General features: G+C 39.5%; 2 protein-coding genes and 1 long non-coding RNA gene across 4 annotated transcripts; 2 read left to right on the top strand and 1 right to left on the bottom strand.

Annotated features, from left to right (window-relative positions):
• The first annotated feature begins 394 nt into the window (after positions 1-394).
• LOC127653624 (uncharacterized) lies at positions 395-1,730 on the top strand. Its single transcript, XR_007971840.1, has 3 exons — positions 395-745; positions 1,164-1,263; positions 1,348-1,730. It is a non-coding gene; the product is annotated as an uncharacterized LOC127653624 (long non-coding RNA).
• An 82-nt stretch (positions 1,731-1,812) lies between these two features.
• LOC127653622 (uncharacterized) lies at positions 1,813-8,318 on the top strand. Its single transcript, XM_052140360.1, has 7 exons — positions 1,813-3,333; positions 3,871-4,012; positions 4,198-4,414; positions 4,650-4,821; positions 4,936-5,084; positions 5,189-7,784; positions 8,174-8,318. Exons 1-4 carry the CDS (start codon positions 3,004-3,006, stop codon positions 4,747-4,749), a joined length of 789 nt encoding a protein of 262 aa, XP_051996320.1. The 5' UTR covers positions 1,813-3,003; the 3' UTR covers positions 4,750-4,821; positions 4,936-5,084; positions 5,189-7,784; positions 8,174-8,318.
• A 4,493-nt stretch (positions 8,319-12,811) lies between these two features.
• LOC127653623 (uncharacterized) lies at positions 12,812-15,578 on the bottom strand. 2 transcript variants are annotated; one of them, XR_007971839.1, is made up of 3 exons: positions 15,491-15,578; positions 15,125-15,224; positions 14,263-14,351 (listed from the first exon to the last, which is right to left on the bottom strand). XR_007971839.1 is itself a non-coding variant. In XM_052140361.1 (2 exons), the coding sequence occupies exons 1-2, from the start codon at positions 15,549-15,551 to the stop codon at positions 13,840-13,842; spliced, it is 573 nt and encodes a 190-aa protein (XP_051996321.1). In that variant the 5' UTR covers positions 15,552-15,572; the 3' UTR covers positions 12,812-13,839. The 2 variants fall into 2 exon arrangements, 1 of the variants encoding a protein (XP_051996321.1); XM_052140361.1 differs by lacking the exon at positions 15,125-15,224 and having other exon boundaries at positions 12,812-14,351; positions 15,491-15,572.
• Positions 15,579-18,790: the final 3,212 nt, after the last annotated feature.

The following is an 18,790-nucleotide window of genomic DNA, read 5'->3' as shown; positions in this document are numbered from 1 at the left end:
TTAACTTAAGAATAATTAGACATACATTGACTTAGACTAATAGTTCGCCTTTGAATGTCTAATCAGAAGTTTGTGTGTTATACCAGGCATTGAACAATTAAGTGTGTACATATAGGCCAGGCTGTTCGTTTTTGGAGGAAAAACGTAAAAGATTAAAGTGTTCCTGACACAAGCATTGTTTTGTTTCAGTAAAGGACCCTGAAGGCCTGGGAGTAACCAAAAAATAACTAATAAGCAAAAATAATTGGTAACAATAACCATTAGATCGTTTTAATACTGAACAATATGACAGCGCATGCGCAGGTACAACTGTTGTGGTGAAACTGCGCATGCGCGGGGTAAAACTGTTGTGGTGAAACTGCTGTGGTGAAACTGCGCATGCGCGGGGTAAAACTGCTGGTGTAAAACTGTGGCTCTGCGGCTCTGCAGACAGATATTATTGGCAAGGCGCACGTGTCGGATTCTGCAGTCGCGCGCAGTTGCTCTCCACCGACTGCGCTAATCAAAAGTTGTGTTCGACATCGGCTGCTGCTGGATGTAACCGATCTGCGAGAGTTGCCGCGTGCAGGCGGGGAGGATCTGCAAACGGAGATATGAAGCCGGACACGTTGTGGCTCCCGTAGTTTGCTGCAATTACGTCAGTCATGGCAGATCACGTGGTGTTTGCTTGCTTTATCGCAGACGAGCTGGAAGCGATAGAAATTCCATTATTTTTGCATGACATTGGGCACAATGAGCAACGAAGGTGAGTTAAATGGTTAAATGTAAGAAGTATCTATTTAAACAAATTACACATTATCAATTTAGTTTTAAAGTTACTATACCTAGAATCTGCAAATTATATGTTGAATAAAAATACTGTATCGAAAGTGTAAAGTCTTTGCAATGTATTACTGATGTAATGGGTGGCTTTTGTAATCAATAGCTACTGTTGCTTGCCTTTTAATAATAATAATTATTATTATTTTGGTTTAAATAGAGAATTACTCATTCTGAAAAAGAAATAATGGAGTTTTACTCCAATTTCAACACTTCTGTATACACTAATTATTTGATTAAAATCCCAATTCAACATAAAACACTGAAAATAAATGTTTGACTACATGTGTGTTCAGTTAGGCTACATGTATATAGTGAGTACAATTCCTCTTGTTCTAATTTAGAATGGTTCCAAAAATAGACAATTTTGTGGAGGATGTTGTCCCTCTCTACAGTCTCTCAGAATTTAGAGGTCATTTCAGGCTTTCCAAAGAACAAGTGGAGGTTTGTACTGGTTAATATAAAATTCATTGAACTATTACAAGTGTTAGCATGTTGTCTTGATAACCTATTTTTCTACCTTTACAGGATGTCATTACTACCCTATGAATTTACAACAGACTAGACTTCCACTCACAAACAGTGTTCTTGCCTGCCTTTGGACATTGGCGAATCAGGAGTCATATCGTGGGGTGGCAGATAGATTCAACATGTCAAAATCCACTCTTGCCAAGCATCTCCATGAGTTTTGTTGCAATGTGAACACATACATGGCCCACCACATTTCCTGGCCCAGAGGTCAAAGACTGGAGATGTCAAAGTTAGGGTTTGACGCAGCAGGTTTCCCCAACACTGTATGTGCAGTGGATGGGTGTCACATTCCTATACTGAGACCCCACTGTGATAATCCCCTAGCATACATGAATAGGAAACAGTTATATTCTGTAAATTTAACTGGGTTTTGTGACAATCAGCGGCTTCTGTCACATCAGTGTGGGTTACCCTGGGAGTTGGCATGATGCCAGAGCATTTCAGCTTCACAGAAGTTTGTCGTGTTCTTGAAGAAGATCCTCATTCCCTTGTTCCACAAGGAATGCACATAATTGGGGATTCTGCCTACCCTTTGTTGCCTCAACTTATGAGGCCTTATAGAGACAATGGCCACTTGTCTGCTAGGCAAAGATACTTTAACAGAAAGCTCAATGCAGCTCGCGTGGTCATTGAGCATGCATTTGGCATTCTAAAATCTAAGTTTAGGAGGCTCCATTGCCTGCAAATGAGAAGCATTTCCAATATCAGTTCAGCAGTCTCAGCCTGCTGCATTTTGCATAATCTTTGTTTAGAGCCCAGTGATCAAGTTGTTGTGGTAGATGATGGTGTTGATGATGAACCACACCCCAGCAACCCCACAACACTAATGCATGTCATTATAGAGACCAGATTTGTGGCCAGATCTAACTTGTATGTGTATACTAAACATACAAAAGTAAAGATTTGAATGTACAGAAATATTCAACAAATGATAAAAAAACAGATTTTGTGTTGAAATAAAGAATTTTATTTTATTGAACAAAATTAGTTTGTCATTAGAAATTGTGTTCTTTGGGAACATAAAAAAAAATACATAGTAGACATTTTGGGGAAAGGTGTAAATCAAAAGAGAAAACATCTTTACATTATCATTTTATTGAGGTTCATGTGGATTCTGTAATAGATGCATAATTTGCTCTTGTCTTTTTCCCATTTTCTTCAGCTCCTCCACAATTGTTCCCAAGCTGGTCACCATCTTTTTTTCGAAGGTCCTTCTCCGCCTCTCCTTACAGGCCATGGTGCAGGTTTTTTTTTTTTTTTTTTTGTGGCAATTTTCTAGTTGGTAATAAACATTTAAACAGTTATCCATTGTATTTGATGTTGTAGGGTACTACAAAAAAGAAATATAATACGGAAAAGTAGGTGATATGTTAGCTTTTAGCTACAGCTTAGCGATTATTCTTATTTCTCCCACAATGCATTCCATGACGTCACATGAGGTACTCGCTGACTGTTGGACGACAGAAGAAAGCCCGCGGCCCGCCTTACAATTGAGGGAGAGTGAGACGAGGAGTAGCTAACTAGTGAAAGAGTGACAGTGACAGATTTAGAAGTAAGTAGATAGATAGAATAGCATAGATAGTGAGAGATAGCATAGCATAACAGATAGCTTAGAGATAGATAAAGAGTAGATCATAAATAACGTTAGTCAAAATGGTTTATTACTGTGTTTGTGGCGGGTGCAAGAACTCCAGCAAAACTGGACATAGGGTCCATTCCTTCCCCAAGGACAAAGGGATCTTCCGAAGCTGGCGGGCAGATTTTTCAGCTAGCTCTGTCACCGCCTACTCGAGAATATGCAGCGCGCATTTCAAAGAGGAGGATTACCACTCAGGGGATGCTAAAATGGTCTCACTTGGATTAAAGAGTGAGAGGAGTGCTAAATTACTTCCTACCGCCGTGCTGTCTGTGAACGCAAACCTCTCTGCTTGCCCCGTCCCGAGGTCGAGAGACAACGTCTGCCGCAAGCGAGAAATTGCCACGGTAAGCATCATGCTAACGTTAATGTTTACAAGCTGCGTGTTAGCTAGCTCTGTGTGTATTTTGTATACCGTGTTCCCTTTGACACAGCCTCCACTAACTTACAAGCACGATCACTCTGACATTAGAAGAGCATATTTCGTGATTCACGAATAAAAATTTGAATAATAACAAAATTGCCCTGAAGTAAAAGTCCATATCATCATCATGAAAGCTTTATGGCTGTACCATAGGTTATTGTTTCCACTGGGAAACTAACGTTAGTTGTAGCACACACGTCCCATTTTATTGATGGACTTATGAAATGACTGGGAATATTTACTTATCTTCTTGGAATTTCAAAGATGATAAGTAAATAATTCTCAGTACTTCCAAGTTGAAAATAAATGATTAAATGTTTCCATGTACTCCTGCAATGTGCTTGTACACCCAATGTGCTTGCGAATCACTGTTCTAAGTATTCATAGTATACCCACCTCTTATTTCACCACTACACCCATTTGCATTTTGCTGACCCTTTTTCATATTTGTTTTCGCAAGATGTTGACAGACGCCTCACAGCAGGAGACTGTGGACAGTGTAGACACTGTGGAGAGTGTCGATACTGGGGATCAGCCCTTGCCCTCCTCCACTTCTGATGCTGGGACACAGTGTTCTTTGAAGCCCCCCCGATGGTCTCATGGTAAAACTTGGGTATTTTAAGGGGTAGTTATTAGATATAGTCTCTAAAACATTGCCAGTATCTATGCAATCAGAACATTTCCATACATATTGATTAAATTAATACATGGCCTACACCAAAAAACATACCAGTTTAGATTTGCCATGATTGTCTCAAGTTTGGGTATGTTTACTGCCTCTCCACAGCTGTGCAGGTTAACCTGAAGCCCAAGATGGTCAGCGTGGGCACACAGACATCATTCGGCACACAAACCTCCACTCCCCTTGCTAGTCCAGAACAGACAGATGAAGATGATGATAATCCCTCTGTCATCAGTGATTTATCGTGGGTGCCCGAAGAGCCGATGCATGAGGAGGACTTGTTTGATGAGGAGCCACCTTACACGTGTGACCCCCATCACAAGTGAGATAGTTTAAAACCAACATAGACCATTTTGAATGCTCATTTTTGTGTACTGTAGTTTGAATGCCCCCCAACAAAAATTTTTTTGTTTTGTTCTTGTAGTGGCATTGACAAATTCATTGTTTGCCAAGAGGAGCTGATGGGCCTTTTTGTCATCTGTCCGGTTGATCTGTCTTGTCTATTTATACGTTTTCCATCTGTGTGTCTGTCTGCCTCCCTGTCTTGGTCTTTGCAGGCTCATTGGCAGCAGTAAAGTTGGAGAACATAATTACGAGGACTGCCTTACTGAAAGATGTTCGACAGCTGTCTCCACAGCATCAGACATTCTCCCTTGAGGCTTACCACTCCCTCATCTTGCACTTCGCACCCAAGCACACAGGGTTTTCATACGTTGGGATGTATAGCAGGTCAGTGCTATCCAAGGAATAATACAGCCAATTATTATGCCTTTTATAGTAATAATAGTACCTATTATCATGCCTATTGTAGTAAAAAAAAATCTCAAATGTGTTATTTTGTAGGCTTCTCTTAGCGGCGCTGCATTACAATCACAATGCCAACCGCGAGACAGCACGGAAAAGTGATGGGACGGAGAAGTACTGCGTGCGGTATCCGCGCTTCAGAAAAGGTGCCCATGTGGTGCGTCCCATCAAAGAGGCAGCCTCATACGGTAAGCAGTGTCATGCAGTTCTGTCATATTTTGAAATGGCTCACGAGACATCCGTGATCAGTGGCAATGATCTTTATTCAGTATTATTATTATTATATCTGCAGGTTATGCAACATCATTGATGAAGGCCCTTCAGGAAAGCTACACCCATTCACCTGCAGCTCTTCGAGAGGTTAGCGCTAATTTGTCCTCCGATGCACCCGCCCCCATCGCTAAATCCTTCGAACAGGTTCCTAAGGAGGAGGCCGTCAGCCTCTTCCTAGCCCGGCAGTCACGCTACAAGAGAACCTAAATTCACATTATTATTATTATTTTTTTCCACAGACAAGTCCAATGATTTAGTTGTAAGTATTTATTTTAGTTGTTATTTATCTTCTTTCCTTCTGTCCCTGTCATCTCATTTGGTGGTGGTTTCCTGTATTCTGCATGTTTTGTGTGTTGTTGCTTTGGTTTTACTTTGCACTAAATCATTACTTTTTTCGTCTTTGTAAGTGGCATTAATTGTCGCTGTACCCCATTCAAGGGGTCCTGCATGCTGCATGTCTGCTCCTCTGTCTGTTATTTGCATGAAATTTGTTTTATGTAATTCAAAATAATTTACCAATCATTTTACCTGTGCCTTGTCAACCTCTGTGTGCGGTGTTGTCTGGGTTCACTGTGTGTCAGCTTGATATGCTTTTGCATGTATCACTGCATATGCATTCATGAAAGAGTGTGAGTGAGTGTGAGTGAGTGTGAGTGAGTGTGAGTGAGTGTGAGTGAGTAAGTGAGTGTGAGTGAATGCGAGAACCATCAGTTGACCCTCAGGTAAGACCACACTTTTGCAGGCAAAAGAAACAATGTGCAAAGGTTTCAGGTCTAGCCCTTCATCAGTGGGCTTTTTTTATATAGATTTGTTTACTTGCAACCTGTGTCTTTGTTCAGTAATCCTTGTCCTTGTTCAGTAAATGTTTAGTAACCCTTACAAGCAATGCCAATAAACTGTTTTTTCTTATTAAAATTCATGTGTTCTGTGTACTTTATAACATTTTAAGGGCAATTGGGCGATCACAACAGAATAAACAATTATGTTTATTCATTCTCATCCAAACAAGGCCATTGAAAGCCCTGATAGGTTTGGTCACCACTTTGGAAGTTTTGTCTGATGGTTGAAACCACACAAGAGGGTAGAGGCTTCCTTATACTCCTCCCTAAAACTCCATAAGCCCAGCGTATAGCCTGCCTGTACGCAGTGTACCGGTATTGCCTAGGAATAAGTAGGAAAGATTCTTAAGTTTTAAACTCTGTAAGTAGGTTGGAAACGTCATTTGAAGCCTGTCTCTTATGCATGTTTGTGCATGCAACACATCTCCTGTCACCTATTGCTGTTGTTCAAAGGACTCAGTGTAAAAACACTGGTAAAGTAAACATAAACCATGAACATACTCGTGCGTGCTGGCTTGAAGGGGACCACGATCCTGTCTGAAGTGTGAATATGCTATTTGTAGCACAAACGGATTCAGGCAGCATGCCTCAAATCCAGGATCTGCTGGCCACGGGGTGAGATCCTCGACCAGCGACCAAAACGCGCTCACCTCCCTACAACACAAGCTCTCCACCACAGTTTCCATGGGACGACACCGCCCACACAGACACCTGCCAAACACAGCGACACAGACGCTTACTACTCACTCACTCCCTCCCTCTCCTGGTAAGCCTGACGGTGTCAATGACAATCAATCACGAGGAAAACTAGTTGGCACTATCAACAATAATCACACTGACGACGCCTACTCGGCGTCGGCTACGGCGAAACAACATTTTCACCGGAGAAAGAGGTAAAAGCTTAGAAATAAAGCATGAAAGTTATTGTATGCACTGCTGTTCATAGACTACTAGCTCCAGCGGTCATTGCTGCATTTCTAAATGATAGCAACTCACCAGGACACTACACCAACTCTCCATTCATTTTCCTCTGACCACGCATTTATTTGTCTTTGACGGCCATCTGCTCTCGGTATTTCCTCATTCGCCCTCTCACGTCTAAATGGTTCAAAATTGTATGGCTGTGGGCCATCATAAATGTTAACTGTGGGTCTTGCCACCTCTTCCTCATCCCAGTTAGACGCCATAGTAGTCAGTGCTAGTCTGCTAGAATTAGTTCAAGTAGCTGAGAACGGCTGAGGCTACATTCCACCGCGTCTACCTCATGTGACGTCATCGCCGAATCGCGTAAAAAATAACCGTTTCTAACCAAAAACTGGACTTTAACACCATTTTGGAGACATTTCTAACTTTATATACATATCTTGACTGCTTTATCTACCCATTAATCGACAGTGGTGTTTAACCTGCACCATGGGCTTTAAGTCGCCACTATCTCTCCAGATCTGGCCTTACCAGGGACTCAAGCACAGCAGTCCTTCTCTCTGCATGCTCTTCGTAAGCCTCCAGAAATTGTAAGGGTTGTGGTCGTCTTTGCCTGCTTGTGACGTTTGTATTTGGTATGGTAGAGGTTCCTGGCTGTTCATCCATACTAGCACCTGCTGGCTGGTCTTGAAGAGAAGACGTTGTGGGCATGCTTTAGGTGGAGGTCTCTTCCAAACCTAGAGGTGTGGAGTGAATGGTGCCAAGTGGTGCAGTACCGATCCCCGATGACCCAAATAACTCATTCATTAGCTGGTGGGGGTGGATTTCAAATGTAAAATGAAAATGGCCAATGTAAGACATGACAATTTTATTTCAGAAACAAAGTAAAGCAGTATTCAACTTACTGTATAGTACTCCCAGGTGATCTTCCCCTCCCCAGTTGCACGGCGCCTGTCTTTTACTCTCTTATAAGTGGTTAACATGTTTGCTAGTTTTTTTTCGAATTTTTTCACTTGACAAGTTGTAGCCCTTTTGTGAGAATGAGTTTTGTATTTTTTTATAGAACGCCATTTTGTTCCTAAAATAAAGTTGCTGGTGAGTTTTTGTAAGGTCCAGTAGAAATAGTGTCATTTGATGTGTTATTTCTGTAAAATGGAGGAGATAAGGACAGAAATAGATTAACACTACAAAACAAAGAAAATGTAATTTAACCACAGTATTGACATTTATCTTCCTTACAGTATTTGATATAATACCTTGAGATTCATGCCTGTCTGACTGGAAGGAGGGGGATGAAGGTTGAATGGATGCTGAAGGGTTTCCACACACTGCACCAGGTTGCAGAGTGGCAGGCGGTGGGTCCTTGACAGTGGAGGTAAGTAGTACAGGGGGCCTAGTGGTAGTAATCGGGTACTGGCTGGTTGATGGTGGAGGTGGTACAGGGGGCCTAGTGGTAGTAATCGGGTACTGGCTGGTTGATGGTGGAGGTGGTACAGGGGGCCTAGTGGTAGTAATCGGGTACTGGCTGGTTGATGGTGGAGGTGGTACAGAGGGCCTAGTTGTAGTATTGGGGCACTGGCTGGTTGATGGTGGTTTCACAAAACTGAGGTTTAGGGGTACCGGCGACCTAGTGGAGGTAGTGAGACATGGAATAGGAGGTTGGAGGAGCTTTGCAGCACAAGCTGGGCCACCGAGGAGAGCTGGTTGGCGAGAAGATTGTAGATGTGGTCAGTGTCACTCAAGAAATATTTCCAGTATATTCTCGGTCATTAAGTAAATGTGTACCTTTTGTTTCATCAGCTGATACTTGCTCCATGACAGAAGAAAGGAACATTTGATCTGGAGAGAAATAGATTAACACTACAAAACAAAGAAAATGTAATTTAACCACAGTATTGACATTTATCTTCCTTACAGTATTTGATATAATACCTTGAGATTCATGCCTGTCTGACTGGAAGGAGGGGGATGAAGGTTGAATGGATGCTGAAGGGTTTCCACACACTGCACCAGGTTGCAGAGTGGCAGGCGGTGGGTCTTTGACAGTGGAGGTAAGTAGTACAGGGGGCCTAGTGGTAGTAATCGGGTACTGGCTGGTTGATGGTGGAGGTGGTACAGGGGGCCTAGTGGTAGTAATCGGGTACTGGCTGGTTGATGGTGGAGGTGGTACAGGGGGCCTAGTGGTAGTAATCGGGTACTGGTGGTTGATGGTGGAGGTGGTACAGAGGGCCTATTTGTAGTATTGGGGCACTGGCTGGTTAATGGTGATTTCACAAAACTGAGGTTTAGGGGTACCGGCGACCTAGTGGAGGTAGTGAGACATGGAATAGGAGGTTGGAGGAGCTTTGCAGCACAAGCTGGGCCACTGAGGAGAGCTGGTTGGAGAGAAGATTGTAGATGTGGTCAGTGTCACTCAAGAAATATTTCCAGTATATTCTCGGTCATTAAGTAAATGTGTACCTTTTGTTTCAACAGCTGATACTTGCTCCATGACAGAAGAAAGGAACATTTGATCTGGGGGAATAAATGATAAATAAAACACTTGCACAAATCATTGGTGCCTTGTAATTATTTCATTGTTATGCGGTTTCCTTACCATTCTTCATCCTTTCAGCGATGTCATTGGAAACTGTTAGCATGACAACATTACCTTTGCTGTCTAACACATTAATGGTTACGTTGTCCATTTTGTTGTGTGTTACATAGGGTAGTGCAGGTTCTTTATATATCCTAAGGAACCATGGGACCATAGCCAACACCAGTTCCATTCATTATTACTAATAGTTAGCAACAAATGCAATTACCCTTTTAAGTCAACTTTCAGTTTTGGCTCAACATTAATTAGCAGTGATTTCCATTGTTTTCATGATTTAGTGATTAAGTAACTTTATGTATTAACCATGGACCATGGTATTAACACACTTTTGAGATGTGTGTGTGTGTATAAGTGGTGTTTTGGAAGGGGGTCTTCCAAAACAAGATAACATATTGGATATATACTTTAGCAGTTTGACATGGGTGTTTCTGCTAATACAAAATCATAAAAGTAACCTATAAAAAAAAAAGGTTTCTGCAACAGGGTTTACAGTACACTCCAGATGAGCTCTTTTTAACATTTGAGACAAAACACCATTCATTTTCATATACAGAAAAGCACAATTCTGTTGGATTTATATTGTGATTTAGACCAACTCTTTGAAAGTGAACAGAATGTTGTACTGTTGTTAAGTTGAAGATATAGCAAGTTGTTAGCAGTTTGTTAACCACATGCAGGTGAAGTATGACCACAGCAAAATAAACTAGAGAATATGAAGAAACCATATGAACAAATGGAAGAACAATCTATTATGCATCATTTGTACAGGAGCATACATTTATGACCACATTAGATTGTATGTTTTTAAGATTAACATTTGAGTTATTAAAAATGCTCATTTGAATAGGTTATGCAGCTGAATACTGTAAAAGGTCTGTATGAAAAAGAAAGTCATGCAAATTAAACATACACAAACACTTTATTAACAATAAATTAAATACAGTAAAACAATATCTAATAAATATGATTTTTAAGATAAAGACGACATAAAAAGGTATTGAACTGTTGAAAAGTCGCAATAAACTTGAAACGCACGTCATCGGTGTTGTCAGTGAATCCGGCCAATCGTGGATCAGTTGTGTCGTCATCAGAACCTGTGCAGCTGCTCTTGAGAAGCTGCGCTGGCAAGGTGAAAAGGAAACAATTTTTCATTTATTTTTCCATTGTATACATACAAAAATATTTTGGATTGATGTGGAGCGTTTAATTAAGGAAAAATTGACCATTGACTTACAGCTGAGTGGATTTGACATTATGATACACTTTAGTGATCATGGGATTGAGAAAGATAAGGCATACTTTATACAATTGTTAATACTGATGGGGAAGTTTCACATTCATAAAATGAAATGGTCTGACTCCAAACCTAACTTTTCTTGCTTTAAAAATGATTTTAAGCTTTATTGTTCTCTTTTGTGTAAGTGCACAAGTAAAAAGGCAATTAGAGCTTATAGCATTGTAAGCAGGATATATAATGTAACACCCCTTTTCTGTTTGTAATACTTTTTTCTTGTCCTCTGGCACTGTTCTTTTTTTATTTTACTTTATTTACTTGGTTTTTTGTTTCATTTTGAAGGATTATGTCTCATTGTATTGTTCTGGTTCGTGGCATTAATAAAAAAAAAAAAAAAAAAAAGAGAAGCTGCGCTGGCTGAGTCCTCCGGCTACTCTCGAATCGCTCTCGCGGTACTTTGATGGCATACGTCACAGTCACATGGCGTCGGCGCTGTATCAAGTCGGACAAAATTTCTAACCGGCATGCACTGCTTCAAGTCAGCCGCCGATCGGTCTGCGCAGAGCTGCATGAAGTCGAACAAGCCTAAAAGCATGATGGGAAACGACTTGCTGACGACACAACTTAATGCTCATTGGCTGCGATTGTCAGCTGATATTTTTTTCCCTTAATTCTAAGAAGTCCATTACCTATAGCCTAATACTATTTACTTTTTCTATAGTACTTAATTAGTAATTAGTACATGTGCTTTATTGACCCTTTTATTTTTATTTTCTTGGTTTGAAGTCCTGTTTGTTGTAATTTTCTCTTTATTGTATTGTATGCTTGTGTTAATTTTGTACATTGACATTTTTGTACCACATTATTCCATTAAATAAATTAGTCAGTCCATCAATACATGCATACACACATCTAATGTGACGGTTTTACAATTAGGCCTCATGTTTGTGTGTTTTTATCTGATATCTTTATCTGGGTATGTCTTATTCCTGGAGTGCAGTAAACAAAACCCACACATACATGCTAATTTCTTAACTTAGAATGTGTTTTTGTTTCATATTATTTTTGAATAATAATTTGCTGTACACACTTTTCCTAATCATTAAACATGACATTCAAACTTACATTAAGGTGAAACAATTGTGTAATATACTTATATAGAATATTTTTCATGTAAAAAAGGGATAGTTCACCCAAATATGTTTTTTTCTTTGGGTAAACTAACCCTTAAGTAGGATACACATCATTAGGTTAATCAGCTGTGCCATATCCCACTCTGAAATGTTTAACCCATAATTAGGGATAACAATGTAAATTTAGTGCAGCATCTGTATGCTCATTATGGCTTTGATTATAAAAGGCACCCACAAAGTTAACAATTGTAGCAAGATGGAGAATGTGTTATTAACACTATCAGACTCCCAGGGAGCAATAACATTAACAGTAAGCAAAGAAATTGCTGAGACAATAAAGAATGGTGTGTAAAAAAAAAAAAAAAAAATTGGTTGCTTAATGATGGAATTAATTTTATTTTATTGATTGAAATTCCTTTTTACAGATAAAAAATATGCAGCATATATAATGCAACAAGTGAGAAATGCAGAACAGAAACAAGGTAAGGCATTTTTTTAACCATAATAACATTTAAAATGATCATGGGATTTTTTATTATTTTTTATTGTGTTCTCTTTGGCAGATACTACCCACTGTCCATCATCTCTGTCTCAGTGTCCCCCTCCTGTTACTACTCTGTCTCAGTGTCACCCTCCACGTCCAGCATCTCTGTCCCAGTGTCCCCCTCCTGTTACTACTCTGTCTCAGTGTTTCCCTCCTGTTACTACTCTCAGTGTCCCCCTCCTGTTACTACTCTGTCTCAGTGTCCCCCTACACGTCCAGCATCTCTGTCTCAGTGTCCCCCTCCACGTCCAGCATCTCTGTCTCAGTGTCCCCCTCCACGTCCAGCATCTATGTCTCAGTAGTATAGAGAAGTATATCTCTCACAATTATAAACTGCTGTTTTCATAGAATTCACACACAGGACCACACTGCTGCTGCTTGACCTCACACAAATGTATCTGCATTTGTACTATAGAAATAAAATTGCATTCTACAAAAAGCTTGAGCAAGTTTTCAAAGAAAAAGGTTACAACATCAGCAATGAAAAATTGCAAAAAAAAAAAAACTTGGCAACATGATAACTACCTACAAAAGGTCTAAAGACCGGTGTCGGTCAACAGGAGAGGGAAAAGTTACATGGGAGTATTACAAGGTTGGTGTGCTATTTGTATCGAAATTACTGCAGAATCACTGGGTTAATATTTAAAATAATTTCTAAAGCATCTCTATTTACATTGTTTTACATGTTTTCTCAAAGCAAATGGAAGACTTATTTGGGAAATGTGGAGTTGGGAGTGCAACATCAGGCACAATGTGCTCAACTCCTCTGTTTAACACTACCTCATCCCAGACTACAGTGCCGAAGTCCTCAACTGCACAGGCCACAAGCTCCCAAGAACAGCCTCTCCCAGAAGAGCAACCAGGTCCCTCCACTGCTATGCCCTCCACAGAAATACACAGAAGGAGACAAACAAGATCCACATTCTGTGAAGTTTTTGAAGCACATTAAGAGAGGAGAACAGCTGCTCTAGAGTCACTAGTGCGGCCTGACTTAGAGCGCCGAAGAAGGCTTAAAGAGAGGCGGAGAAGGGTGTTTGAAAAAAAATCTCTTACCTGCCTTGGAGAAATAATTGAACAACTCAAAAAAATCAGTAAATCCCAAGAAATGATAATCGATCTATTAAAAAAAAAAGTTTAACTACATAGTCAATTCCCATGTGTATCGCATCATTTTTATTGCTCATCACATCATTATTACAGAGATAACAACACAAAACATTCCTCCCTAGACAGGGGAAAGTGGTTGACTGGCAGAATACTATGTCAATCATTTGATATTAAGTGCTTAATATCATCCTGTAAATCCCATCCACCAGCTCACAAAACAGTAAAATAAAAAAGCTTTGTTCTTAAGATAAGTTTAAGGCAAGTGTTGAAGGTAGAACAAGTCAATGTGCTGTTCACAGGCTGCCACAGATTGCATCTCTATGATGTGATGCATTATTGTGAATGTGGGCTTCTGGTGGGTATGGGTCATCCTCCATATCATCTGCCTGCAGATCCTCCTCAATGTGGTCACTGGATTTCAGGCAGATGTTATGAAGAATGCAACAGGCTGTGACTGTGGAAGAAATGTTCTTCACTTTTTTCATGTGCAGACATCTGAGTCTCCTGAATTTTGATTTTAAAATTCCAAATGCACGCTCAATGACTACACAAGCAGAATTCAGCTTCCTATTGAACCATCTCTGCCTGACAGTCAAGTGGCCATTGTCTCTGTATGGCTTCATTAGCTGAAACAAATGAGGGTATGCAGAATCTCCAATTATATGCATACCCTCAGGAACCAGGGAATGTGGATCTTCCTCAAGAAGTCGGCCTACCTCTGACAAACGAAATGCCCTTGAATCATGCCAGCTACCAGGGTGACCCACACTGACATGACAGAACCGCCGCTGACTGTCACAGAATCCTGTAAGTATAACAGAATAGAACTGTTTCCTATTGATATAGGCCACAGTATTCTCAGTGTGGTTTTACCATTGGAATGTGGCATCCATCAACTGCACAGACAGTTTTAGGAAACCCAGCTGTTTCGAATTCTAACTGGGATATATGCAGGGCTTGTCCTCTGGGCCAGGAGATGTAATGTGACAAATGCGTTATTACAAGAGAACAGAAATCATGCAGGTGTGTTGAAACTGTAGATTTGGTTATGTTAAATCTGTCTGCCACTCCTCTATAGGACTCTTGGTTGGAAAGAGTCCATGGAGAGGCAAGTATAATGTTTGTCAGCGGCACCATAGTCTGCTGTGTATTCATGTAGAAAGGACCAAGTGTATTTATAAGATCCTGCATTAGGAAGAGAAAAAAATAGTTATCATATAATATAAACATGGACACAAGAATACATCTCACATATGACAGCACAAGAGCTGAAACTACCCAGGGCTTAAGCCAAAAATGTAATGACTACATATTCACAAACTATGTCCCCTTAGTACATTTCTGTGTTTTTCTTTGTTATTGACAAATTTATGTATTTTCATAGCATGATATTCTATCCCCCTATTTTATTTAGTTCTATGTACATGCTGTTTTTTGTTTGCTTGGGGGGAAAAAAACTAAATGGTCAAGCTAAAATTTATTTCAAATTTGATAATGAAAAAAAAAATGTTTTACACTGTACAGCATACTCCTAACAGGATGTATTGCTTGCTTCTCACACCATGTAGGCCTACATACCTCCACATGCCCTCTAGAAAGTCTGAAATGACTTTGAAACTCAGAAGGACTGTACAAATGGACCACATTCTCAACAAAGTGAGGAATTTTAGGGACATTCCTAGGAGAGAGAAAACATTTTTATGACCTCTCTCTCTTTCTCTCTCTCTCTCAAAAGCAACTTGCTATTGGCTTCATTTACGTTTTAATAAAATACTTTAAACCTTTCTTTTATTTGGTGCTGAATTATCTGCAGTCTGGGCTGTTTATTTTTTACACGACATAAGTTTCATTAGATGCAAGTTGCAACATACCACTCTAGACCAGATATATTTATATCCCTACCATTTACTGAATAAGCCATTTTAAGTAATGAGCACTGTTCACCTTCGGTGATTCTCCTCATCATAACCATCTTCGTGTAAAAACAGTGGTATTTCAATTGCATCAACTTCGTCTGCGATAAAGAACGCGAACGCGATCTCTTCCATTGCTGACGTTTTGCAGTCCACAACAGCGAGATTCAGGAAGTGTCCGGCTTGCCTGCACTTTTTTCACTCCTCCCCTCACTGCAGCCGCCTACTCTCACCTACATTTCAGGCGAGGCAAGGCGCATCTCAAACAAGCCTAATAGTTGTGTGTTGGTAACTTTAATCTTAATTAACTTTATATGGGCGGACATGCAGTACCAATATTTCTGTCCTCATTTGCCCAAAACTATTGTAGAGGCTTTTTCAACTAAATGAAAAGGAACAGTGTGTTTTTCATTTGAACCTTTAAATACACATTTAGCACTTCAATGAAACAATTTATTATAATTGTTACATAGATTGTTACAGAGGCAAGTCGAATTACATGTGCTTTTTTTCGAAAGTGGCGTGCAGATTTGCCTAGTTTGCTTAGTCCATAGTTGTGTACATCTTTTGAAGCAAGTAAATTGTAGCTCTTCTTTCCAATTATATTAATACATACACGAGTATGGCGCGAACGCGCCTTGAGTGAAGATAATTTGTCTTGGAGAGAAGGACGTGTTATACGCCATATAATCGATAGTTGTTTATTTTTTGTTTCTGCTTGTTTTAAACTTTGGCTTTGAATTAGAGAACATTCTAGTTATATTTTGCTTCAACCATACCTGAACACGTTTCTTCAGTTGGGCAGGCGCATGTTTAAGTGTCTCTCCAATTAAACATTCTACGTCCTTCTCTCCAAGACCAGCTTTACATTTCATGACGGCATCTGGACTTAAACAGAATTCAGAAAAGTTACAGTATGTAAGTACCGTTTATTTAATTATTCATGTTTATTTTATCAATGCGCTTGAAAATAAGTTCAATTGTAAATTGTTAAAGATAGCCTATTCGTTAATAAAATAGTGTCACAATAATGATTTTATAGGATTTAGTATTTCATAATACTGAGAAAATTTTGTATATCATAACTTATAACAGAAATAGGACACCAAATCTGTTTCCTGAATGTGCTCTTATGTGAACCCGACCAAGTGAATTTATTGTATGCATGTGCAATACGCATAGGCCTACAGTGTGACTTGAGGGGTTTATTGACTGCTGTCATGGGCAGAGGTTTGCCCTGGGCTCAGAACAGACTAAAGACACAACCACGTCGTATAATATTTATTTATATATCACTTATCACAATATCAAAACAGCTTTACAGAAAGTTATATGATATCAGAAATATCTTAAAGGAATAGTTCACACAAAAATGAAAATTATCATAATTTACTCACCCTTATGTCGTTTTAATCCTCTATGACTTTCTTTCTTTTGTAGAACACAAGAAGATATTTGGAATAATTATTTGTCTATGCAATGAAAGTAAATGCAGTCCAAAATAACATGCTGTTTTGGACCCCATTGGTTTTCATTATATGCACAAAATAAACTGTTCTTAATATAGTCTTTTGTATTGTGCAGAAGAGGGAAAGTCATATAGGTTTAAAAAGGCATGAGGGCAGGCAAAAGGTGACTTAAAGCTAGATATTTATTTTTCCACTGTTCAGTTTATATGTTTATCTAAACTGTTTAATGTGTCTATTTATCTATCTATCACTATCTATCTCTTTTTCATAAACCGAAAACTGACTCACGTTTGTTAACTTTGCACACAGTTGTTCCAATCAGAGGCAACTTCTCCCGCTTTCCCAGCAGACTGTAGTGGCCCCAGACAATGTTGGTTGCTACTGCTCAAATGACTCTCCTTACACACTCTCCTGGATTGGGCCCACCAATAAGGCTGAGATGGTGAGTCTGAGAAAATACCACAAGTTATGGTATGCAGGTAATCACAGTTAATGGTATCATTAAGCAGTGACGTGCGGTGATGTCTTAAAGAGGCTAGGCACTGAGTTATGAAAGCCAGATTACCTGATTTATTGTTTAAGATAATAATACGTAATAACAGTGAACGTTACACACAAGCGCGGCATATCAAGAAATGTAAAAATCAGGATGAATTATTTGTCAATAAAAAAAAAATTAAAAAAATCAGGACGTGTACTCTCTCTCTCTCTCTCTCTCTCTCTCTCTCTCTCTCTCTCTATCACAGACACACACACACACACACACACGCACACACACAGTGAACGATACGCACAAGCGCGGCATATCAAGAAATGTATGTATTTTATATATGTGTTATAATATATACGATTTTGTTAATATATCTTCATTAGATATTATTATACAAAATTCAGTAGTCAAAACACAGAACATATAACAGAACATAAGTTGTTTATTTTTACAACATTATGTGCTTATTTTTTTATGTGCAATCTTCATCTTTATAACAGAAGATACAATACAACAATCCTTTACCTTTTCGTTGTGGTAGGTTATATTCAGCTTCCTTTGCTCGTCAAGTGCAAGGTCGATCCGAGATTTTCCAAAGGTTTTCAGTGTAATTTGACACTGGATGTGAGCTGACGACTTTTCATGCTTGGTTAAAGCTGCGGGCAGGTTGTTCAAATCACAATATCCGCTGAAGTCCAAACAGTCTGACTGGTTGAAAAAAGCAGGCAGGGATAGCAGTACAGCCGCTGATTGTTAGCACAGCCACATAGCCAATCTTTTCTTACATACCAATCAGTTTGAAATGATCGGATAATTTTTGTGCCCTTTTGCTGTACTAGTCCATCTAAAGCTGGCGTAGACCTCCCTCTTGCAATTAACTCATATTTCGAATTAAAATCGAGCTTGGAAAAAATTCTTAATTCCGTGATTACGGCCGGTGCTGTCATTTTGATTTTGAATTTGGCGGGGATTAGGCATGTACGCTAGCTGTGGTGTAATGACGTTAGCTACGCAAATGTCCAGGAATATCTCGATTTTAATTGGTCCATGTCTGATACGTAACGGAGATGATTACGGGCATAACATATTTACGTCAAAAGGCACAGCAGATTTGTGCTTTTTGCCGTACATGTTAAAGAATACAGGATCGAAGTCGCATGCGTAACATGGGTTTTCCGCGTGTCGTCTGCAATGAATGGACCGTAAAAGCACTGCTTATTCTACCATTTGTTTTTAGTTGATTATGCGTAACTGCTACATTTGTCATCATAACGTCTAAACAATTGGAATAACACACATATTGCATATATAAATCACAAGAATAAAAAGTAAAAATACAAATACAAGTTTTATTATTTAATAAACATTTTAT

This window comes from Xyrauchen texanus, chromosome 13 (assembly GCF_025860055.1).
Source record: "Xyrauchen texanus isolate HMW12.3.18 chromosome 13, RBS_HiC_50CHRs, whole genome shotgun sequence".
Taxonomy (NCBI): domain Eukaryota; kingdom Metazoa; phylum Chordata; class Actinopteri; order Cypriniformes; family Catostomidae; genus Xyrauchen; species Xyrauchen texanus.
Note: the sequence above shows the minus strand (reverse complement) of the source record. Positions and strands in the feature narration are given on the sequence as shown.

Bases quoted from the DNA above. Each gene is read 5' to 3' on its own strand.
- LOC127653622 (XM_052140360.1), top strand. From the start codon at position 3,004: ATGGTTTATTACTGTGTTTGTGGCGGGTGCAAGAACTCCAGCAAAACT. The intron at 4,013-4,197 runs GTAAAACTTGGG...GCCTCTCCACAG, and splicing joins GCCCCCCCGATGGTCTCATG to CTGTGCAGGTTAACCTGAAG. The intron at 4,415-4,649 runs GTGAGATAGTTT...TGGTCTTTGCAG, and splicing joins ACGTGTGACCCCCATCACAA to GCTCATTGGCAGCAGTAAAG.
- LOC127653623 (XM_052140361.1), bottom strand. From the start codon at position 15,551: ATGCAATTGAAATACCACTGTTTTTACACGAAGATGGTTATGATGAGG. The intron at 14,352-15,490 runs GTGAACAGTGCT...TTATACTTACAG, and splicing joins GATGAGGAGAATCACCGAAG to GATTCTGTGACAGTCAGCGG.